The sequence below is a fragment of the Plecotus auritus genome (assembly GCF_963455305.1).
Source record: "Plecotus auritus genome assembly, chromosome: 3".
In the NCBI taxonomy this organism is placed as follows: Eukaryota; Metazoa; Chordata; class Mammalia; order Chiroptera; family Vespertilionidae; genus Plecotus; species Plecotus auritus.
Window position 1 is genome coordinate 182121624 of NC_137772.1, and position 20891 is coordinate 182142514.

Sequence of the window (20891 nt, forward strand, 5' to 3'; positions counted from 1 at the left end):
TTTAAAAGATCTTCTACTAGCCTGTTATATTTAGTGAATGCCACTACTACCTACTAAGTCGTTTAAGAAAGAAATACCACACCATCTGCCACCTTTTCCCTTGACCCCACAGTTAGTCACTCAACAGGTTCTCTCAATTCTCTCCAGGCAACTCTTGTATCTTCCTTGTGACCACCCCTATCTAGTTCATCCTCATCTGTTCCCAAATGTACAATGGTCTCCTTGCATATATCTTTGCCATTATTTACTTGCATAGAGTGTGAGCTTTAGAAGAACTCGGATGTGACCATGTCTCTTGGTATCGTCTATGACTTACCCTTGTCTTCAGAAGGCGAATCTAACCCATGCTTACTTCTCCCGCATTATCCTGGGCCACTGAACCTTGGACACCAATGGATATCTTGTTCACTAAGCACTTTGCTGAGTATCTAGCTTAATACTTCTGGCTTTGAATACTGCAATATAGTTGCAAAAAGGACTTGCCACCTCATAATTTATTAGTTATATTTGTCATATTGTGATTTTGCTTGAAGAGGGGGAATGAAAAATGGCAAAGTAGCTCCCACAGAGGGTGGAGCAGAGTAAAGGCACTGAATTCAGCTTGGGGCACATACCTCCCAATTCGGACATCAGGCAGGAGCTTCTGGGGATGGGAGCGGAAGTGAGAGAAACTTTTTGCTTCTTCTTCCCCACCAGCATTCCTGTGGATCTCCCAGATTCTGCAGCTGCTGGGTTGGTACTCAAGAAGGACCCTTTCTGACTTTTGACCTCCAACCCCACAACAGTGAATCAATCGTCAGTGCTAACACATTGGCCTTGGCCTACATCAAGTATGACATTCTGTAGGATTCCCTAAAGGAGCATGTTTCAGGGGTTTCTAAGATACAGCTAGGAATACTCAGAGACCATAGAACACGGATGGTCTTGTACAGACCCCGCTTTCTTCTCTTTCAGTTGGTTTTCCTCACCACAGAAATTAGCTGCAGACGCCCACACAGTCCCCACATCTCTGCCAGAAACAAATGACCACTTGTTAAGCCGCTGGCTTTTGATTTATGCTATAAAAAGTACCCACATGAAGCTAATTAACAATTGCAGGCTGTCATTGAACTACATATAATAATGTCCAACAGAAGTGTAATTTCAGAAGTAGTTAGGAGATAATCACTGGTTGCTACTTGGTTCTGACTGCATAAATTGTAACAGAGCTTTAATACAATCTCTCACTATAAAATAATTTTATTTTATTACTATTTTACATTATACCTCAAATAGAGAGACTCATTTGGCAAATTGTGACCAGACATGGGCTCAAATGAGTTTTGATGTAACACCTCCATTCAGTGCTTGATATCATTTTTTTAATGAAAGGATTTAGTAATACACTTTAATCTCTGCTGCTAAACAGGAACAAACATTGTTATCCAGGGCCATTTGTCCTCTGGGTCCAGATGTATACCTTTAGAGGAAAATTAAATACTACAATTCTTTTTTTTTTTTAAACGTATACCCCTCCCTCTTCTGGAACCAAAAAGATTTTTGCCAGGGTTCTTGTCCCAGCATTATGAAGGGTTCAGCAATCTGGAGAAAGGCTGTGCATAGATGATTAAGTAGGAGTCCAAAGATGAAAGATAATTTTGAAAGACATTGGGGGTCAGAGGAGCTTCAGCTAAAGGAGCTAAAGACTCTCTTGTCTCAGGACCCCTTGCTTTTTATTAACACAATTTGTCCTAAGGCAAGGTGGAGATAATACACTTAAAAGGGTAGGGTACAGAAGCATTGTCAGATTTGGGAATAGCCTACAGCTGTTCAGGTGTTTGGCCAACAGGAGGCAATAACATGTAGATTAAGATGCCCGGAGCGGTCTGGCAACAAACGATTATCCTATTCAGGTTTGGGGGAGATGCTTTTTAGCAGTTCCAACAGATGATTATATATGTGACTCAGCCTTTGTTGAGCCCCCAAGCTTCATCAACCTTTTGATAAAACTCTTGTAATTATGACATGCTGGAATTGGCTTCCGGCAGATTTCCCCCCACTTAATTTTACCTATTTGGGAATACGAGCTTCACTTATAAATTCAAGTGTTTAAGGCTAGAATGGTGCTAGATTCTTCATTGTCTCATGCTTCATCCACTTAGTTCAGTGCCATCCAATGTAATCTTTTTAATTGAATTGATTAGGGTTACATTGGTTAATAAAGTTATATAGGTTTCAGGTGTATAGTTCTGTAATATATCATCTGTACTTTGTATTGTGTTCACCACCCCAAGTTATGTTTCTTTCCATCACCATTATCCCCCTTCTACCTCTCCTCACCCCCATTTTCCTCTGGTAATCACCATACTTTTGTCTGTCTACAAGTTTTTTTTCCCCATCCAATGTAATTCTTTTATGTTAAAAAAAAAAAAAAAGAAATCCAGAATTCTCACCTCCCCTTGATGATGGCAAACCTGCTGTAAATCTATAAAAATACATGAAAAAAATCTCACTGACTACCTAACAAATACCCTACTGAATCTAGAGCCACATGACATCATCCACTTACCTGGGTCCCTTCTGAGACCCATCATTGTCTTTCTAGTATTTTAAGATCAGAGCTGGAACTAAAATCTCACAAATCTACTGGCCAGTGCGCTTCTTTCCCAAAGCCCCTCATTTGAAAAACAACAACAACAAAAAACCCCCCACAAAAACCTATATGTTAAATGCTAGCATGTTTAAGTGATTTTGTATTTCTGTAATTTCATATTTTCTATATTTCCAACATATATAAATTCCTATATTTCAAAATTTTCTGATGTATAGATATTATGTCTCTTATAGTCTGAAAAGATAGTAGATATTTCTTAAAGCCGCACATCCCCTGACCAAGAGCTTAGAACCTTTCATCTCTACACCTGGGTTTAGTGTTGTTACCAGTGAAGACAGGCAGCAGCAGAGGACAGGGAGGATGTGTGTTTGCTCAGGGGCTGGGTGAATGACCCGTACCTCTCAGTCATTTCTAGCTAGTACCAACAATTCTGTTTTTGCATTTCTATGCTGCCTGTAACTTTCCTTATCATCTTGATTGAAACTTAAGATGGCCTTTCTTTGACTGGGCTGAGATGACTAACACTGTTTGGCTTGAGGAATGTCTCAAGAAACTGTTCAAGGCAGAAATAAGAAAGAGAAAAAAATGGGACTAAGAATGGAGCAGAAAGGGACAGTCATTTCCTTACATTGTGTGAGAGACTTCAGTGTTTCTCACAACCTAGGTATCCTTGCATTCATTATGCAGATGAGGAAAATACAGCTTAAGAGGTTAACTTAGCTTGTGCAGGTCACAAGCCAGGAAAGGGGGGGGGGGCATTTAAACACAGACAGGTCTATTTGAACTTTCCTTACTGTAGTTGCTGTCATAATTACTAAATTATTATCAGTATACATAACTCATTCTTTATTTCCTTGGCAACATATTGCCCCTCTCACAAGGCACCTGAAGTCAACAACTGCACTGTTACTGCATTCAACAGAAATTTAATTTCTGTGCTGTGCTCACTTCATTGCATGCTTACTCATGTTTAAAGTCTGTATTTGTTTTCTTGGTAAGGAGGAAAGATTCCAGACAGTGGGTAAAAGTTCAAAGGATATTTCAGCTCCATATAAGTGAGTATTTGCTAACATTAGAATTACCCAAAAATGGAATAACAGCGTTCATGATATCGTGAACATACCTAGACTGCGGCTATAGAATTATGTGTGGTTTTGATGGTCATTTATTCACTATAAGTATAAAAGGGATTTCAGAATTGAAGAGAAATTAGGATTTAGATATTCCTACAGTCTTTTCTAACTCAAAATGCTCTACTACTGCTACATTATTGATCCATTTAAAATAAGCCATAGTTACAAATAACCAACTATAATAAAACCAAAATCTTATTCCATTAATAAGAAATTATAATGTATCAAGAGCAAATATTTGCATTTTAAGTAACCTTATTAAACGGAGTGAGTCAGCCTCAATGAGTCTGTTTTTGCAATGCATGTTCTAACATCTCTTTACCTCTGCTCTATAATATAGCTACATTAACTACAGTACCTGTGGAGGGGATAAAATTCACCTTCTCCACTTCCACTGTCAAGTATTTAAAGTGCTGGAATTTGCAATGTTACAGTATATCTGTGTATAAATAGGACAGTTGGCTGATTTTTCCTGTCCAAATTCAATTATACAGTGTTGGTGATTAGTGCATTCCCATCAATTATTTGTGTTACACTTGTAACAATAGCCTCACACTGGCTTCATATGTGTTGCCTAGATTTAAAAAAAAATTATTAAATGCTTATAAATATGTGATTTTATAAAGCTACTGAGTAAGGGTGCATATTTTGGGGTTAGAGATGTACCTTTGGAGGTTCTTCTAGTAAGTGACTTAAGAGTGGGTGATCATATCTTCCCAGCATGATGCAGGGGAAATGGGCTGGGCAAAGGCAGGAAGTTGTGTTTTAGAAATGTTGAATTTGAGGTGCCTTTGACATATCCGTACAGAAAATACATGAAAATTCTGGTAAATACATAAAAAGTTTTTGTAAACATATCTATAATAACAAAAGGGTAATATGCTAATTAGACCAGACAGCCGAACGACCTTCTGGACGTCCTCCCAGATGACCTTCTGGATGAAGTTGTGTCTGTGAGGGCTGAGGCAAGCCGCCGCCGCTGCAAAGGCTGAGCCCCTTGCACAAAATTCGTGCATCGGGCCTCTAGTGAACATACTAGTATAAATGTAAAGCTCAGAATTATGATCAGGGTGGAACAGCCTTAGAAATTATTGGTACATAGAAGAAATTGCTCAGAGCGAGTTCAGCGTGTATAGAGGCGAGTTATAAACAGAACCTTGAAAGATGCTAACATTTCAGGGCTGAACAGAGAAAACAGTTAAGAACTCTGAGAAGGTGCAATCTCAGAAGAGGAGAGAGAGCTCTGGGACCAGTGGGATTTCAGTTCCAGAAGCCAGCATGGCTCATGGCTCTGCAGAAAGTGGTCAGTGGCACTGAAAGTGTCAGGGAGAGTAAGAAAAGATTTGAAAAGTTCTTATTGGGTTTGGCAGTTAGGGTTACTGATGAGATCAGGCTAAGCAGTATTTCATGTAAGCCCTAAGTTATCTGTTCAAATCTAAAATTGCATCAATTCACTCTTTTATACTCTTATCTCCAAAAAAACAACAACAACAACAACAACAACAACAGAAAAATAAATGTTATTTGTTTATTCCAAGCAGTAGTCCATTTTGTTTCCTTTCAGGGAAGTGGACCACCAATAGCAGTTACCCATGGTCTGCAGGGGTTTTTTCTAAATGCATGCTGTGATAGAAGGGGCAATAAATCATTGTGGTTTGTTGAATTATAAAAAATTATATTGTCTGATAGGACTTATTGCTGTGTTTTGTGAATTATTTTTTTCAGGTTTTTGTTTTTTTCAGGTTTAGAGGCAGGAAGTTTTCCAAATGTAATTTCCATTTCTGAAATTATCTCTGGAAAATGCTTGCAGGAGTCTTATTTTGTAGACTAATCATTTTCACAAGAGATTCAGATAAGCTAACCCACATACAGATATTTTAGTCTACTTGATATGGTGCCCCGCACAAAGCACACATTATGTTACCATTGCCTCCATAGAAAGGAGATGTATGTTTTTTTGTGAAAGGATTCAATGAGTTGGCACAATTTGCCTGCCTAAGCATAAAATGAAAGTCAATATAAGTATGTAGACATGCATCATATTCTCCATAGGTTAAAAATTACAAATTATCTTTCAAGTCTGTTTCTGCTTATACATACAAGATAGGAAACAATTTTAAAGAGCCTTTAGAATAAAAATGCTGCACAGTCTGTGAGAGGAATTTGAGTTTACCAGGTGAGCTAAATCCTTAGCTTTTGTGGGATTTTAATGTTCATTCATGGTAAAACCATATACTGCAGATATATATTTACTGTTGTGGGAAAATTTACTTACTCTGGAACCCCTACAGATATAGAGAATTTAATGAAGAACCTATTGTTGTTTTTACCCTTTAATATCAGATGAGTCCCCAAATATTACTCAGTCCTCAAATTATCACTCAATGTGACTTTCAGTCCCTTCTGGAATAACAAGGAGTAGCTGTAAAAAAAAAAATCCAAACTCACAAATTAAGTATCACTGGATATTCTCCACACTTTACTAATGTTGGCATCCCAGTTTGGTTGTGGTCCAGCTCTGCTGTTATATAAACTGGCATCCTAGAGCTGACAGAGCCCTGAGAGATTACCAGGTCTGCCCCTATCCCCGGGGGCAGCCCAGTGAGAGCTCCGAGTCTGGGAAAGAACTGAGCTTGCACCTGCTTCACCGATAACCAGCAGCGGCAGTTCAGGCAAGTGACTAACACCTAACACCTCTGTGTCTGCCGTCCTCAGCCCGGGTACCTCCATCGTAGAGCTGTTGCCAGGAATAAATGTCTGCGAAGTGTTCTATGACATTTTACAAATAACACAAAATCTTCATTGTATAGATGAGAAAAATAAGGCCAGGAGTGGTAATGACAAGTTTGTCTCAGTTTATGTGTATACAGCCAGGTTCTCAAAACCTGTCCATTGAAATATAATCATGAACCACCAAATTAGCAAATTATTGGATCCCCAAAGTGTAGAAGGTACTGAAGCTATAAAGATGAATATAACATAATCTTGGAAATGACTGTTTCTTTCAGGGAGGTTATGCAGACAGTGTAAGGAATTAAGTGATGCGAAAAAACAATGTAGATTAGTTTTGTGTGATTTTATAGATATTAAGTACATTTAAGTAGGAAAGGAGTGTTATTAATCGGGCTGGAGTGTCTTGTAGAACCTATCATAGTTTCCAGAAGACTTGAGTAGATATTGCAAAATAAAATCTATTTGCCTATTTCTATAGATGCTTCACACCAGTCTTGAACATACTTACTGCATGTATTTTCTGTCTAATACATGATATAACATCAAGCTATGTTTAAATGAAACAAGAAAACATGTCATGACACCATTTTGCTCTTTTTACATAGTTTACTGTCTGTTAGTGCATTGTTCAAGTTGTTTGGGCTTCTTTGTAGTGCTCCGTGACCTGTGGCCCTGGAGTTGAGCAAAGGGATGTGTACTGCAGACTGAGAGGCGTTGGTCCGGTGGCTGAAGAAATGTGTGACCAGTCCACCCGGCCTCATCCGCAGAGGCAGTGCTGGCGTCAGGACTGCGTACAGTCCCAGTGGGTGGCTGGAGAGTGGTCGGATGTGAGTATCCACCAGTCAGGTTTCAAAGACACTGCATAAAGGCGTGTTACTCATTTCATCACTGTATTTCTAGTGTTTAACATCATGTAAAATGAAGGAGACGCATCGGCAAGTGCAGTGCATTGACGCACAAAACATTCAAGTGAATGAAAGTTTCTGTGACCCTTCAACCAGACCTATTTCCACCAAAAAGTGCAAGAACCTTCCTTGCAAGTACATTGTGGTAACAGGAGACTCATCTCAGGTAAGACAAAGAATTTTGTTCTTGCCGAAACCGGTTTGGCTCAATGGATAGAGCGTCAGCCTGCAGACTGAAAGGTCCCAGGTTCGATTCCGGTCAAGGGCATGTACCTTGGTTGCAGGCACGTCCCCAGTAGGGGGTGTGCAGGAGGCAGCTGATCGATGTTTCTCTCTCATCGATGTTTCTAACTCTCTATCCCTCTCCCTTCCTCTCTGTAAAAAATCAATAAAATATATTAAAAAAAAAAGAATTTTGTTCTTGGAAAAAACACCTGAGTCTAACATTTGACGCAATTGAAACTGAGTCTAAATTGGAATATGGGGGCAGATAACAGTATCCATATTAATCTAAAGAATAAAGCCACCTACAGTTGGATGATGCAAACAGAATAAGAGCAATATGGGTATTAAACTCAGTGCAGTTCCAGTGCCAATAGTGCCTACTTGAAATCAACTACCAGGAACAGTTTGGCAAACTTGCCCTGCAGAGTTGCCTGTTTTTTTAAATTTTCTTTCTTTCTTTCTTTCTTTCTTTCTTTCTTTCTTTCTTTCTTTCTTTCTTTCTTTCTTTCTTTCTTTCTTTCTTCTTCCTTTCTCCCTTTCTCCCTTTCTCCCTTTCTCCCTTTCTTTCTTCCTTTCTTCCTTTTTTAAAAAATTTAAATTCTTTATTGTTTAAAGTATTACCTAAGTCTCCTTTTTCCCCCATTGACCTCTCCCCGGCCTCCCCCACCCCCCAGCACATGCCCTCATCCCCGCCCCCTCCCCCCCGAATCTGTGTCCATTGCTTATGCTCATATGCATGCATACAAGTCCTTTGGTTGATCTCTTACCCCCTCACACCCTCCTCCGCCCTTCTACGCTGCTGTAAAAAAGAGGGAGTTCTTACCATTTGCAACAGCATGGATGGACCTGGAGAGCATTATGCTAAGTGAATAAGCAGTCAGAAAAAGATAAATATCACATGATCTCACTCATTTGTGGAATATAGTGAACAACATAAACTGATTAACAAAAATAGAACCAGAGTCATACATGCATTGAACAGATTGCCCAGCCTATGAGGGAAGGCAGAAGAGTTGCCTGCTTTTTAAAAACAGCTTTTTAGAGAATGGTCGACACTATTACAGATGTCCCCTTCTTCTCCCCTTTCTCCTCCTCGACCCAGCCCTCACCCCCCATCCCAGCCTTCACCCCATTGTTGTCTGTGTCTATGAGCTATGCTTATATGCATAAAAACAGTTTTATTATGGTATAACTGACAAACGATAAGCTGCATATATTTAAAGTGTTCAGCTTGATAAGTTTTGATGTATGGATACAGCTACACCCATAGAGCTATTACCATAATTAAAATAAACAGCATCTCCATCACTACCCAAAATTTCCTTGTTTTGCTTTGCAATTTCTCCCTCCTCTCCCTTCCCCATCCCACAGGTAACCTAATTTTATTTTCATTGAAATTATCCATTACCATATTCATTTACATTCTTGAGTTTTATATAAATGGAAGCATATAGTATGTACTGTTTTTGTCTAATGCCTCGTAAGTATTTGGAGATTCAGTCAGGTTGTATGTATCAGTAATTCATTTCATTTTGTTATTGAATAATATCTGACTGTATGGATATCTTTATGTCCACTAAACTTCTTCTGTGATGTCTGATTTGCCATTATTCCCCTTCAATCTATTTTTCATCTCAGATAGTATAATCTTCATCTTTAGAAATTTGATTTCAGCTTTTTTTTTAATATCTTCTATGTCTACTTAACTTTTTGAACATACTGGAGTTACTAATAATTGTTTAATGTCTTTCTCTGCTAATTCTAACATCTTTGTGTGTGCATTTATAACTTAGGGAATTTTAGTATAATCACAAGTTTGTGAAACCATTACCATGGTTTAATTCTAGAACATTTTGTCACCCATAAAAGAAACTCCATACCCATTAGAAGTCACTCCACATTTTCTCCTTTCCCCAACCCCAACCAGTTTTTTTACTATCTGGATTTGCCTGTTCTGTACTTTTCATATAAATGGAACCATACAATATGTAACCTTTTGTATCTGGCTTCTTTCACTTAGCGTGATATTGTTAAGTTTTAGCATATATCCATAATTCATTCCTTTTTATGAATGAATAATATTCTATTGTAGAACTATGATACATTTTGTTCATTCATTCAGTACGTGATGGACATTTAGGTTGGCTTACTTTTTTAAAAAAATAAATCTTTATTGTTCATATTATTACATTATTATAGTTGTTCCTCTTTTATCCCCCCCATAGCTCCCCTCCACCCGGTTCACACCCCACCCTCTGCCCTTACCACCCCCCCACTGTCCTCATCCCTTTCCCCCGAGCATTGTCAGTCCACTCCCTTTCTATGCCCCTGATTCTATTATATTCACCAGTTTATTCTGTTCATCAGATTTTTTTTATTCACTTGATTTTTAGATTCACTTGTTGATAGATATGTATTTGTTGTCACTTTGTTGTTCATAATTTTTATCTTTACCTTTTTCTTCTTCTTCCTCTTCTTAAAGAATACCCTTCAGCATTTCATATAATACTGGTTTGGGGGTGATGAACTACTTTAGCTTTTTTTTATCTGTGAAGCAATTTATCTGACCTTCAATTCTAAATAATAGCTTTGCTGGGTAGAGTAATCTTGGTTGTAGGTTCTTGCTGTTCATCACTTTGAATATTTCTCACCACTCCCTTCTGGCCTGCACAGTTTCTGTTGAGAAATCAACTGACAATCATATGGTAACTAACTGTATTTCTCTTGCTGATTTTAATATTTTCTGTCTTTTGCCCTTGGCATTTTAATTATGATGTGTCTTGGTGTGGTTCCTTTTGTTTGGGGTTCTGTGCGCTTCCTGGACTTGTAAGTCTATTTCTTTCACCAGGTAGGAGAGGTTTTCTGTCATTATTTCTTCAAATAGGTTTTCAATATCTTGCTCTCTATCTTCTTCTGGCACCCCCATAATTCGGATGTTGGTACGCTTAAAGTTGTCCCAGAGGCTCCTTACACTATCTTCATATTTTTGAATTCTTTTTTCTTTTTGCTTTTCCGGTTGGGTGTTTTTTTGCTTCTTTGTATTTCAGATCTTTGACTTGATTCTTGGGATCCTCTAGTCTGCTGTTGGATCCCTGTATAGTATTCTTTATTTCAGTCAGTGTATGCTTAATTTCTAGTTTGTCCTTTTTCATATCCTTGAGGGTCTCACTAAATTTCTCAGAGGTTTCTAGAAGATTCTTGAGTAACCTGATAACCGTGGTTTTGAACTCTATATCCAGTCGTTTGCTTTCCTCCATTTCTTTCACTTGTGACCTGTTTCTTTGTCTCCACATTTTGGCTGCTTCCCTGTGTTGATAGAGTGGCTTTGTGTGCTAGGTGTGCTATAGGGCCCAGTGGCTCAGCCTCCCCAGTTACCTGAGGTGGACACTCTTGGTGCACCCCTTTGTGGGCTGTCTGCACAGTCTTGTTGTAGTTAAGCCTTGATTGTTGTTGGTATCACTGGGAGGAATTGACCTCCAAGCTAATTGGCTGTGAGGACCAGCTGTGTCTACAATGGGAGAACTGCTGTGCTGGAGACACCCTTATGGGGCAGGACTTGCTTCAGTGTGGCTTTGGTGCTCACTGAGTCTGCCCCTTGAGTGTGTCGCTTATGAATGTGAAGAGTTGTAAACTGGTATGGTCTCACACTGACCACTGGGTATACTGGCTTTTGGATCTCCAAGGTGGTGCAAAGTCAGCCACTGCCTGAGGCCACCCAGCAGGAGCTACAGAGAGATCTGCAGATCCCTCTTCTTTGTTTGAGGTTTGGAGGTGCCCAGATGAGGCCCAGCTGTGAAGCAATGCAAGCTGTTGTGGAGCCTTGGGCCTTCTTTTGGAGGCTCTGGGGCTCTCTGACCCAGCTGCAGTAGTTTAGGTTTCAGATTGCAAAGGGCCAGGCCATTCATATGCAACAGCCTCTGCCCACAGCTTGGGTGGGGTTGTAAACTGGGTGGGGCGGGGTCTCAGGGAATCACCAGGGAAGAGCAAACAGCAATGGTTGACCATCAGCCCTGCCCTAAAGAGGTTCCCAGGTCTCTGTGTCTTGTGGCACCATGCAGGAACAGTGATCGCTACAAACACCTCTGAGAGAAAGCTGTCCTCGTATTCTGGCCCAATGCCAGACAGTCCAATTTCTCCCTGTATGAGTCAGGGTCCCCAGAGTCTCACCTGGAACTGGAGATCAGAGCAGTTGGGAGCTTGTGTCTCCCTCCCCATTGAGAAGACAACAGTGTACTCAGTTGCCAGCCCCTTTCTGCACGTGCCTCCATACCTCCGCACTTCACTTCTGCACTTCCGCACCTCCTCCAAGTCTCAGTGTGCTTTTCTCTTTCCTTCTAGTTGTATAATTTCCACTCAGCTAGCCTTCCCATGGTTCTGGATGATATCTGTTTTGTCTTTTAGTTGTAGTTTTGAAGTGGTTGGTTGTGCGAGGCAGCAAGTTCAGGTGTTTACCTATGCCGCCATCTTGGTTTCCTCTCCCAACCCCCTAGGTTGGCTTACCTTTTGACTATGATGAATAATGCTGTTAACACTTGTGTACAAGTTTTTGTATGGACATATGTTTTTAATTCTCTTGGGCATTAGGAGTAGAATTCCTGAATATTGTAACTCTGTTTAATTTTTTGAGAAAATTCCAAGCTGTTTTTCATAATTGCTGCACCATTTTGCATTCCCACCAGAAATTTATGAGGATTTCGATTTCTCCATATCCTCAACACTTGTTATGGTCCATCATTTTGAATGTACCCATCCTAGTAGGTATGAATGGAATTTCATTGCATATTTGAATTTCATTTCTCTAGTGACTAATAATGTTGAGCATTTTATTGTGCTTTGTAGCTATTTCTATATCTTCTTTGGAGAAGTATCTATTCAAATTCTTTGCCCATTTTTAAATTGGGTGATTCATCTTTTTATTATTGAATTGTAATTCTTTATAGACTTTTGAGTACCAAGTTTTATAAGTTATATGATTTGCAAATATTTTCTCCCATTCTGTGTGGGTTGTGTTTCACTCTTTTTTTTTTAACTGTCCTCATAGAGTTTATTGCTATTGGGAGGAGACAAACATAAATAAATATATGATTGAATCTAGTGGAATATCATGATCTGTTATTATGTTTTGTTTTATGTTACATTATTATAATTTACCTTAGATTATTATTGTTATGACTAATTATTTAAAAGTAAGAGTAAAAATTATGGAATCATGAATAATTATTTAAAAGTAATGGTAAAAAATCTGGAAAGTAAGGGTAATAATTATTAAAAGTAAGAGTAAAGAAAGGATGAAAAGTATAAAAGAATAAATGCATCATCATAAGAATTACAGTGGACTGAAAAGACCAGCATAAAACTCCAATATATATAACAAAATATGTAATTTTGTTATTCAAAAAAAAATAACTTGAGCCTAAGGAAATTTAATTAAACAAAATAAGGTCCCTGCCCTTATGGAATTTACATTCTTTTTTTTTTTTTTTTTCAGCTCTGAGCTACTGTTTTTTTTAACTTAATTTTATTTTTTTAATTGTTTGAAGTATTACAAATAGTAGTACATATGTCTCCCTTTTTTTTTTCCCCCATTGACCTCCCCCCGGCCTCCCCTACCCGCCAGTACATGCCTTTACCTGCCCCCCCGCCCAGTGTCTTGTATCCATTGGTTATGCTTATATGCATGCGTACAAGTCCCTCGGTTGATCTCTTATAGCCCACCCCCAACCTCCCCTGCCTTCCCGCTGTAGTTTGACAGTCTGTTCAATGCTTCTTTGCCTCTGTATCTATTTTTCCCCATTTCTTTCCTTTAAAAAATCTTGCCTCTGCAGCCTAGAAATAAACATATAATAACAAAAAATGTTTGAGTCCCAATTTCAATGTCCAACAGTTCTGAGTCCCCGTTTCAATGTCAAACAGTTCCTATGTGTACATGTCAGCAATGATATCTGGATGATGGGCACATGGTGGCAATGCAGGTCCGAACCTCTCTGGTTTGGTCCTAGGCAACCTGCTGTGTAGCACAGCTGCTGACTGCTAGCGTGGCAAGGCGTCGTCAGCATCTTCCCTCTCTGGACTGTTTCTCCTCTTGTCTTCGTGGTTGGAGCAGACCTGTCAATTCCTCTCTGTTGCAGGAATCCACATGGTCTTGGAGTTGTTTCCTGATAATATACAAACATATTCTTGACCAAAAGTTAATAAAGGAGTGTTTCACTCTTTTGATAGTGCACAAACTTTCTTCATTTTGATGAAGTCAAATTTATCTGTTGTTTTGGTTGCTTGTATTTAGGTATTATATCTAAAAAAACAACTATTGACTACCTAAGGTCACAATTCATGCCTATATTTTATTCTAAGAATTTTGTAATTTTAGCTCTTACTTTTAGGTCTTTGATACATTTCAAATTAAGTTTTGTATAGGATGTGAGGTGGGGTCCAACTTAATCCTTTGCATGTGGCTACCCCGTTGTTCCAACTCAATTTGTGGAAAAGATTGGTCTTTCTTCATTGAATTATCTTGGCATACTTGTCAAAAAAATATAGGTCATAAATGTAACGGTTTATTTCTGAACTCAGTTCTATTGCCTGATCTATGTCTCTATCCTTATGTCATACTATAGTCTTGGTTACTATAGTTTTACAGTCAGTTTTGAAATCAGGAAGTGTAAGGGGACTAACTTTGTTCTTCCTTTTCAAAATTATTTGGTTACTCTGTGTTCCCTGCCTTTCCTTATGAATTTTAGGATCATCTTGTCATATTCTGCATAAAAGCCAGCTGGGATTTTGTTAGAGATTGCAATGAACCCTGATCAATATGAGGAATATTGCCATCTAAATAAGTCTGAATGTGAGATGTCTTTCCACATATTTAGGTATCATTAATTTCTTTCAAGAATGTCTTAGTTTTAATTGTACACGTGAACTTCCACTTCTTTTGTTAAATATATTCCTAAATATTTTATTAATATTTTATGCTTCTATAAATGGAAACATACTCAGTTTTATTCTCTGATTGTCCATTGCTAATGTGGAAATAGAATTGATTTTTATATGTTGAACACATTTATTGGACCTAGTTCTTATTTGTGTGCGGATTATTGAGGGCTTTCTGTACACAAATGTGTATCATCTGCAAATACAGAGAATGTTAATTTCTTCCTTTAACTCTGGTTGCCTTTCACTTTGTCTTGCCTAATTTTCAGGCTAGAACCTCCAGGACAATTTGAATAGAAATGATGAAAACAAATATCATGGTCTTGTTCCTACTTGTTAGAGGGAAGCTCTCAGTTTTCACACTTAAATATGTTAGCTATAGATTTTTTTATAAATTCCTTTTACCAGTACTCTTCTATTCCTGTTTTGCTTAGGGCTTATATCATGAAATGTGTTGGATTTTGTCAAACGCTTTTTCTTTATTTCTTGCGATTCTTATATGGTTTTTGTCTATTATTCTATTAGTAGATGTGTTCCATTAGTTCATTTTCATATATTGAAAGGATCTTACATTCCTGTAATAAATCTCACTTGGTCATTGTGTATAACCCTTTTTGTGTATTTCTAGGATTTGTTGCTAGTATTTTGGTGAGGATTTTTGCATTTACATTCATAAAATATATTGGTCTGTTGTTTCCTTGTGCTGACTTTGCCTGGTTTTGGTATGAGGGAAATACTGGCTCCATAGGATGAATTAAGACGTGCTCCTTACTCTTCTTTCTTTTGCAAGAATTTTGGAAACATTGATGCTAATTCTTTATACATTTGGTGGACTTCACCAGTGAAGCCGCTGGTCCTGGGCTTCCCCTGTGTGTAGTTTTTGGATTATTAATTTAATCAGTTACTTGTTATAGGTGTATTAGATTCTTCCTCCTCCTCAGGGTTCATTGTTGTTGCTGTTTGTTTTTACTTGTTTAGTAACTTTTCAGAATTCACTGTAAAGTCTGTATTTTCTGTCACATTCAGTCACTGAAGTCTCTGCTTGATTCATTTAAGTTTTCAATTAATGATTGGACAGTGATTCCCTTAGCTGCCTGGAACCAATCATCTCCTTTGCCTGGGGCTTCTGTGTGTATGTTTGGATACCTTTAACACTCAGCCAGGCAGCTAACAACTCTTCCTTAACCTTAGTCCTGCTTGTACAGAGCCTTGACATTGGCCAGAGGTGAGTGTGCAGGCCCTTTCCAGATGCTTCCTGAGCATGTGCACAGTCCTGGACATGTGAGCAACCCTGTGCATGCCATGGCCTTCTGGAGTCTGTAGATATATTGGAGCTTTTCAAAGCCCTATGAACATCTCTTCTTGTCCTTTTAAGATTTTTTTTTGGATGAGCCTATTGCTTACCCTAACTGTGATCTACCTCTTTGGAAGCTTCAAAGTTAAACAATTCAACAAGTGCCCCTGGAGGGAAAATTCTTTTAGCAGTGGATAAGCTCCAGTTAAGTTAAATAATGACAGCCTGGTAAGTGGAGTCTTCTAGAAAACCCACCAAACAGTTCAAATAACAACAAGTCTCTGCAACAGAGTCTTTGAAAGATGCCCAACCCAGTTCTGCCCCTGTGGCCGCCAGGCTGCTGGCTCCACCATGTTTGTGGGGCTATTGATTTTCAAGGCTACTGTGGAGTTAGAGGAGAGAATGGGGGTAGGACAAGTTAAAACATCACAAAGCTCCCTCTTCTGAGATTTTTTTAAATTTAATAAATCTTTATTGTTCAGATTATTACAATTGTTCCTCTTTTTCCCCCCCATAGCTCCCCTCCACCCGGTTCCCACCCCACCCTCTGCCCTTACCTCCCCACCACTGTCCTCATCCATAGGTGTACGCTTTTTGTCCAGTCTCTTCCTGCACCTCCACACCCCTTTCCCCCTGAGAATTGTCAGTCCACTCCCTTTCTATGCCCCTGATGCTATTATATTCACCAGTTTATTCTGTTCATCAGAGTTTTTTATTCACTTGATTTTTAGATTCACTTGTTGATAGACATGTATTTGTTGTTCATAATTTTTATCTTTACCTTTTTCTTCTTCTTCCTCTTATTAAAGAATACCCTTCAGCATTTCATATAATACTGGTTTGCTGGTGATGAACTCCTTTAGCTTTTTCTTATCTGTGAAGCTCTTTATCTGACCTTCAATTTTGAATGATAGCTTTGCTGGGTAGAGTAATCTTGGTTGTAGGTTCTTGCTATTCATCACTTTGAATATTTCTTGCCACTCCCTTCTGGCCTGCATAGTTTCTGTTGAGAAATCAGCTGACAATCATATGGGTGCTCCCTTGTAGGTAATTAACTGTTTTTCTCTTGCTGCTTTTAATATTCTCTTTGTCTTTTGCTCTTGGCATTTTAATTATGATGTGCCTTGGTGTGGTCCTCTTTGGATTCCTTTTATTTGGGGTTCTGTGTGCTTCCTAGACTTGTAAGTCTATTTCTTTCACCAGGTAGGGGAAGTTTTCAGTCATTATTTCTTCAAATAGGTTTTCAGTATCTTGCTCTCTCTCTTTTTATGGCACCCCCATAATTCGGATGTTGGTACGCTCGAGGTTGTCCCAGAGGCTCCGTACACTATCTTCAAATTTTTGGATTCTTTTTTCTTTTTGCTTTTCTGGCTGAGTGTTTTTTGCTTCTTTGTATTTCAACTCTTTGACTTGATTCTTGTGGTTCTCTAGTCTGCTGTTATGTCTCTGTATAATATTTTTTATTTCAGTCAGTGTATGCTTAATTTCTAGTTGGTCCTTTTTCATATCCTCGAGGGTCTTGCTAAATTTATCGGCCTTTTCTAGGAAATTCTTGAAAAATCTTATAACTGTGGTTTTGAACTCTATATCCAGTCGTTTGTTTTCCTCCATTTTTTTCATTTGTGATCTGTTTCTTTCTCTCCGCATTTTCGCTGCTTCCCTGAGTTGGTAGAGTAGCTTTGTGTGGTAGGTGTCCTTTAGGGCACAGTGGCTCACCCTCCTCAGTTACCTGAGGTGGACACTCTTGGTGCACCCCTTTGTGGACTTGTGTGCTCAGCCTTGTTGTAGTTAAGTCTTTTTTGTTGTTGGTATCACTCGGAGGAATTGACCTCCAGGCCAGTTGGCTGTGAGGATCAGCTGTGTCTATGCTGGGAACACTTCTGTTCTGGAGACACTCTTATGAGACAAGACTTGCAAAATTGCAAAAGCCTCTGTGCTCAGCGTGGATGGGGCAGAGTTTCAGGGTGGAGAAGACAGCCTTGGTTTCCTGTCAGTCCTCCCCTATGAGGCCCCTGGGTCTCAGTGTCCCTTGGTAATCGCTGCAAGCACCTCTGAGAGAAAGCCGCCCTCGAGTTTCGCCTGCTGCCAGACAGTCCAGTTTCTCTCCAAATGAGTCAGGGTTCCCGGAAACTTGCCCGGAACTGGAGTTCAGTGTAGTCGGGAGCTTCCGTCTCCCTCCCACTTTAAAAAGGCAGCTGCGCACTCAGCCTCCTGTGCATTCAGCAGTCAGTCCTCTCTGTGCACGCGTGCCTCCAGACCTCGGCATTCTGCAGCTCCCGAGTCTCAATGTGCTTTCTCTTTTCCTGACAGTCCAGATTCCCCCCAAATGAGTCTGGTTTCCCAGCGTCTTGCCCGGGAGTGGAGTTCAGTGCAGTCGGGAGCTTCCTTCTCCCTCCCGCTTTAGAAAGCCAGCTGCGCACTCAGCCACCCGTGCACACAGCTGCCCGTCTTCTCTGCGTGTGAGTCTACATACCTCAGCCTTTTGCATCTCCTCTGAGTCTCAATGTGCTTTCCTCTTTTCTTCTAGTTGTAGAATTTCCACTCAGCCAGCTTTCCTGTGGTTCTGGATGGTGTCTGTTTTGTCTTTTAGTTGTAGTTTCGATATTGTTGTGTGAGACAGAAATTTAGGTGTTTACCTATGCTGCCATCTTGGTTTCTCCCTCTTCTGAGATTTAGCCTTGTTTATTGAATAAATGCTTCCTGGATTGATGCATTTGGTGAATTTCCAGAGTTGTGGAAAAGTTAATTCTGACAAATTTTGCCAGTTTTCTCATGGCTTTATGGAGAAGAGAATTTTCAGAGATCCTTCTTTTGCATTTTTACTCTTCCCTCTGGGTCTGTTTTGATAGATGAATTTTTCTCTTTATTATGGGATATATTTTCTTGCTTTTTGCATGATGGTTAACTTCTTTAAAATTATTTTATTGATTTTAGAGCAGAAGGGAGAGGGAGAGAGAGATAGAAACACTAATGATGAGAATCATCAATCAGCTGCCTCCTGCATGCTTCCTACAGGGGATCAAGCCCACAACCCAGGCATGTGCCCTTGACCGGAATCAAACCCAGGACCCTTAAGTCCACAGGCCCATGTTCTATCCACTGAGCCAAACCAGCTAGGCTGACAGTTAACTTTTTATTGCATGCCAGACATTATAAATTTTACTATTTTAGCTACTGGGTAATTTTTATTCCTATCCATATATTTCGACTTTGGCTCTAGAATGTATTTATTCTGTCTGGATGCAGTTTGACCCTTTCTTATCTCACTATTAAGCTTTGTCACATCAGACCAGTGCATTGTTTAGGGTTAATTTATTCCCCTCTACTGTGCCAAGACCCTTCTGAGTTTTCCACATATTGTAGAATACATGTATGTAAGATTTGCCAGTCTGGCTGGAGGGACCAGACTATATTTGGTCCCATGTGAGTACCAGATACAGTCATTTCTATGTTTTTTGATTGGTTAATTCCTTGGCCACAGGTGGTGTCCTTACATGTGTGTACACACTGGTCAGTACTCTGCTATTCCCTAATTAATGTCTTTTATTTCAGGTGAGAACCCTCACATATGTTTTATTTCTCCACAGCTGCACCAATTGAGAGAAAAATTTTCATTCAATTAAGATAGTCTTAGTAGTGTAATGGGAAAAAAACAAAACAGACACCACAACTAGACAATCTAGCCTGGATATGGATACTTTCCATGTATTGGTACAACTCTGGGAAAGTTATGTAATGTCTCTGGAACTTTTTTAACTCATCTGTAAATGAAGCTAATGAATAGAATTGCTGTGGGTGTAACATTGTATAGTGTGTTTATGTATATTTATATGTTTGTACACACACACACACACACACACACACCCCTGGTGAATATTAGGCCTGGTTAAGTTTAAGGATATCTTCTCCCCCTGGCAATTATTTTTCAGTGTGCTGGTAACTGTGGATTTAGTTACCGACAAAGGATTACATATTGCATTGAGATTCAGTCTGCTGACAGATATAAGCTTCGTCAGTTTTGGCCTATAGATTATCGAGAATGCCCTGTTCTGCCTTCGCCACAGGCTTACAAGTGCAATCTAAGGAGCTGTTTGCACATGGCCACTTGGAAAGTTGGAAAATGGAGCAAGGTCAGTATATAATTATGAATTTAAAACCTTCTGAATGAGACTTTCTAGGTGTGGATGCCTGTGCAGCTGCATGTCTAACTCGATCCCAGAATTTTTTCATACCCCTGTTGTCTAAAAATCACTTACTTTGTCAGTTACTTGTATAGATATCTTATCTTTTTTTCTATGCTTACTATAACCTACTTATATCTATTCCTCTGAAAGCCTTGCACAGTAACTTGTATTTTGCATAGATACTTAACCAATGAATATTTTTAGTGAAATAAATAAATCTAATATGCAAATAATAAAAATTACTTGCACTATAATCCATTTCCAATTTAATGGATAGAAAGCAAATATTGTTTTCCAAACAGCATATAACAATGAGAACAAACTAAGTAGTCTTAAAAACTAACATAAATAATGTTTATCAAGTATTTATAATATAATGTTGATATAACTACATGAAATAAATGAAACGAAGCCAGTAACTGAGAAATAACAAATTCCTCCCATCTGTGACTGTCCAGTCTACAGGGTATTTTTGTATTTGCAGTAGGTCTAGCCACTATTGTGTTCCAAAAGGACCTAGTCTGAGAGGAGGTATGGATTGACTGGCCTTATTACCCATTATACACTTTACTTTCAAATTTTACTCTGTCCACAGTGCTCAGTGACTTGTGGAGTGGGGATAATGGAGAGAAGAGTGGAATGCATGGCTGAAAACGGTTGGTCCAGTGACTTATGTTTAAAGCGTTTAAAGCCAGATGCTCAAAAGAAATGTTATGCCAATGACTGTAAGTAACAAACTTTAAAAATCTACCTAGTGTCCCTAAGAGTTTTAATTAAAATTCTGAAAATGAATATTTGCAGTAATCATATGCTGCACAAAATGAAGTGCCTAGTTTTTAGCATAATATTTGCATGATTGAGTTAAATTCATGCTGTGTTTTTAATTTGTTCATTGTT

General features: G+C 39.0%; 1 protein-coding gene across 1 annotated transcript in view; it reads left to right on the plus strand.

The window, feature by feature from the left end:
- Positions 1-20891, plus strand: part of ADAMTS20 (ADAM metallopeptidase with thrombospondin type 1 motif 20) — a gene marked incomplete at its 5' end in the record, with an annotated part of 176311 nt that overhangs the window by 131621 nt on the left and 23799 nt on the right. Inside the window, 4 exons of the mRNA XM_080659619.1 lie at positions 7113-7286; positions 7360-7530; positions 19740-19940; positions 20590-20719. Coding sequence (XP_080515745.1) covers positions 7113-7286; positions 7360-7530; positions 19740-19940; positions 20590-20719 — 676 coding nt within the window. The remainder of the gene's footprint in view (positions 1-7112; positions 7287-7359; positions 7531-19739; positions 19941-20589; positions 20720-20891) is intronic.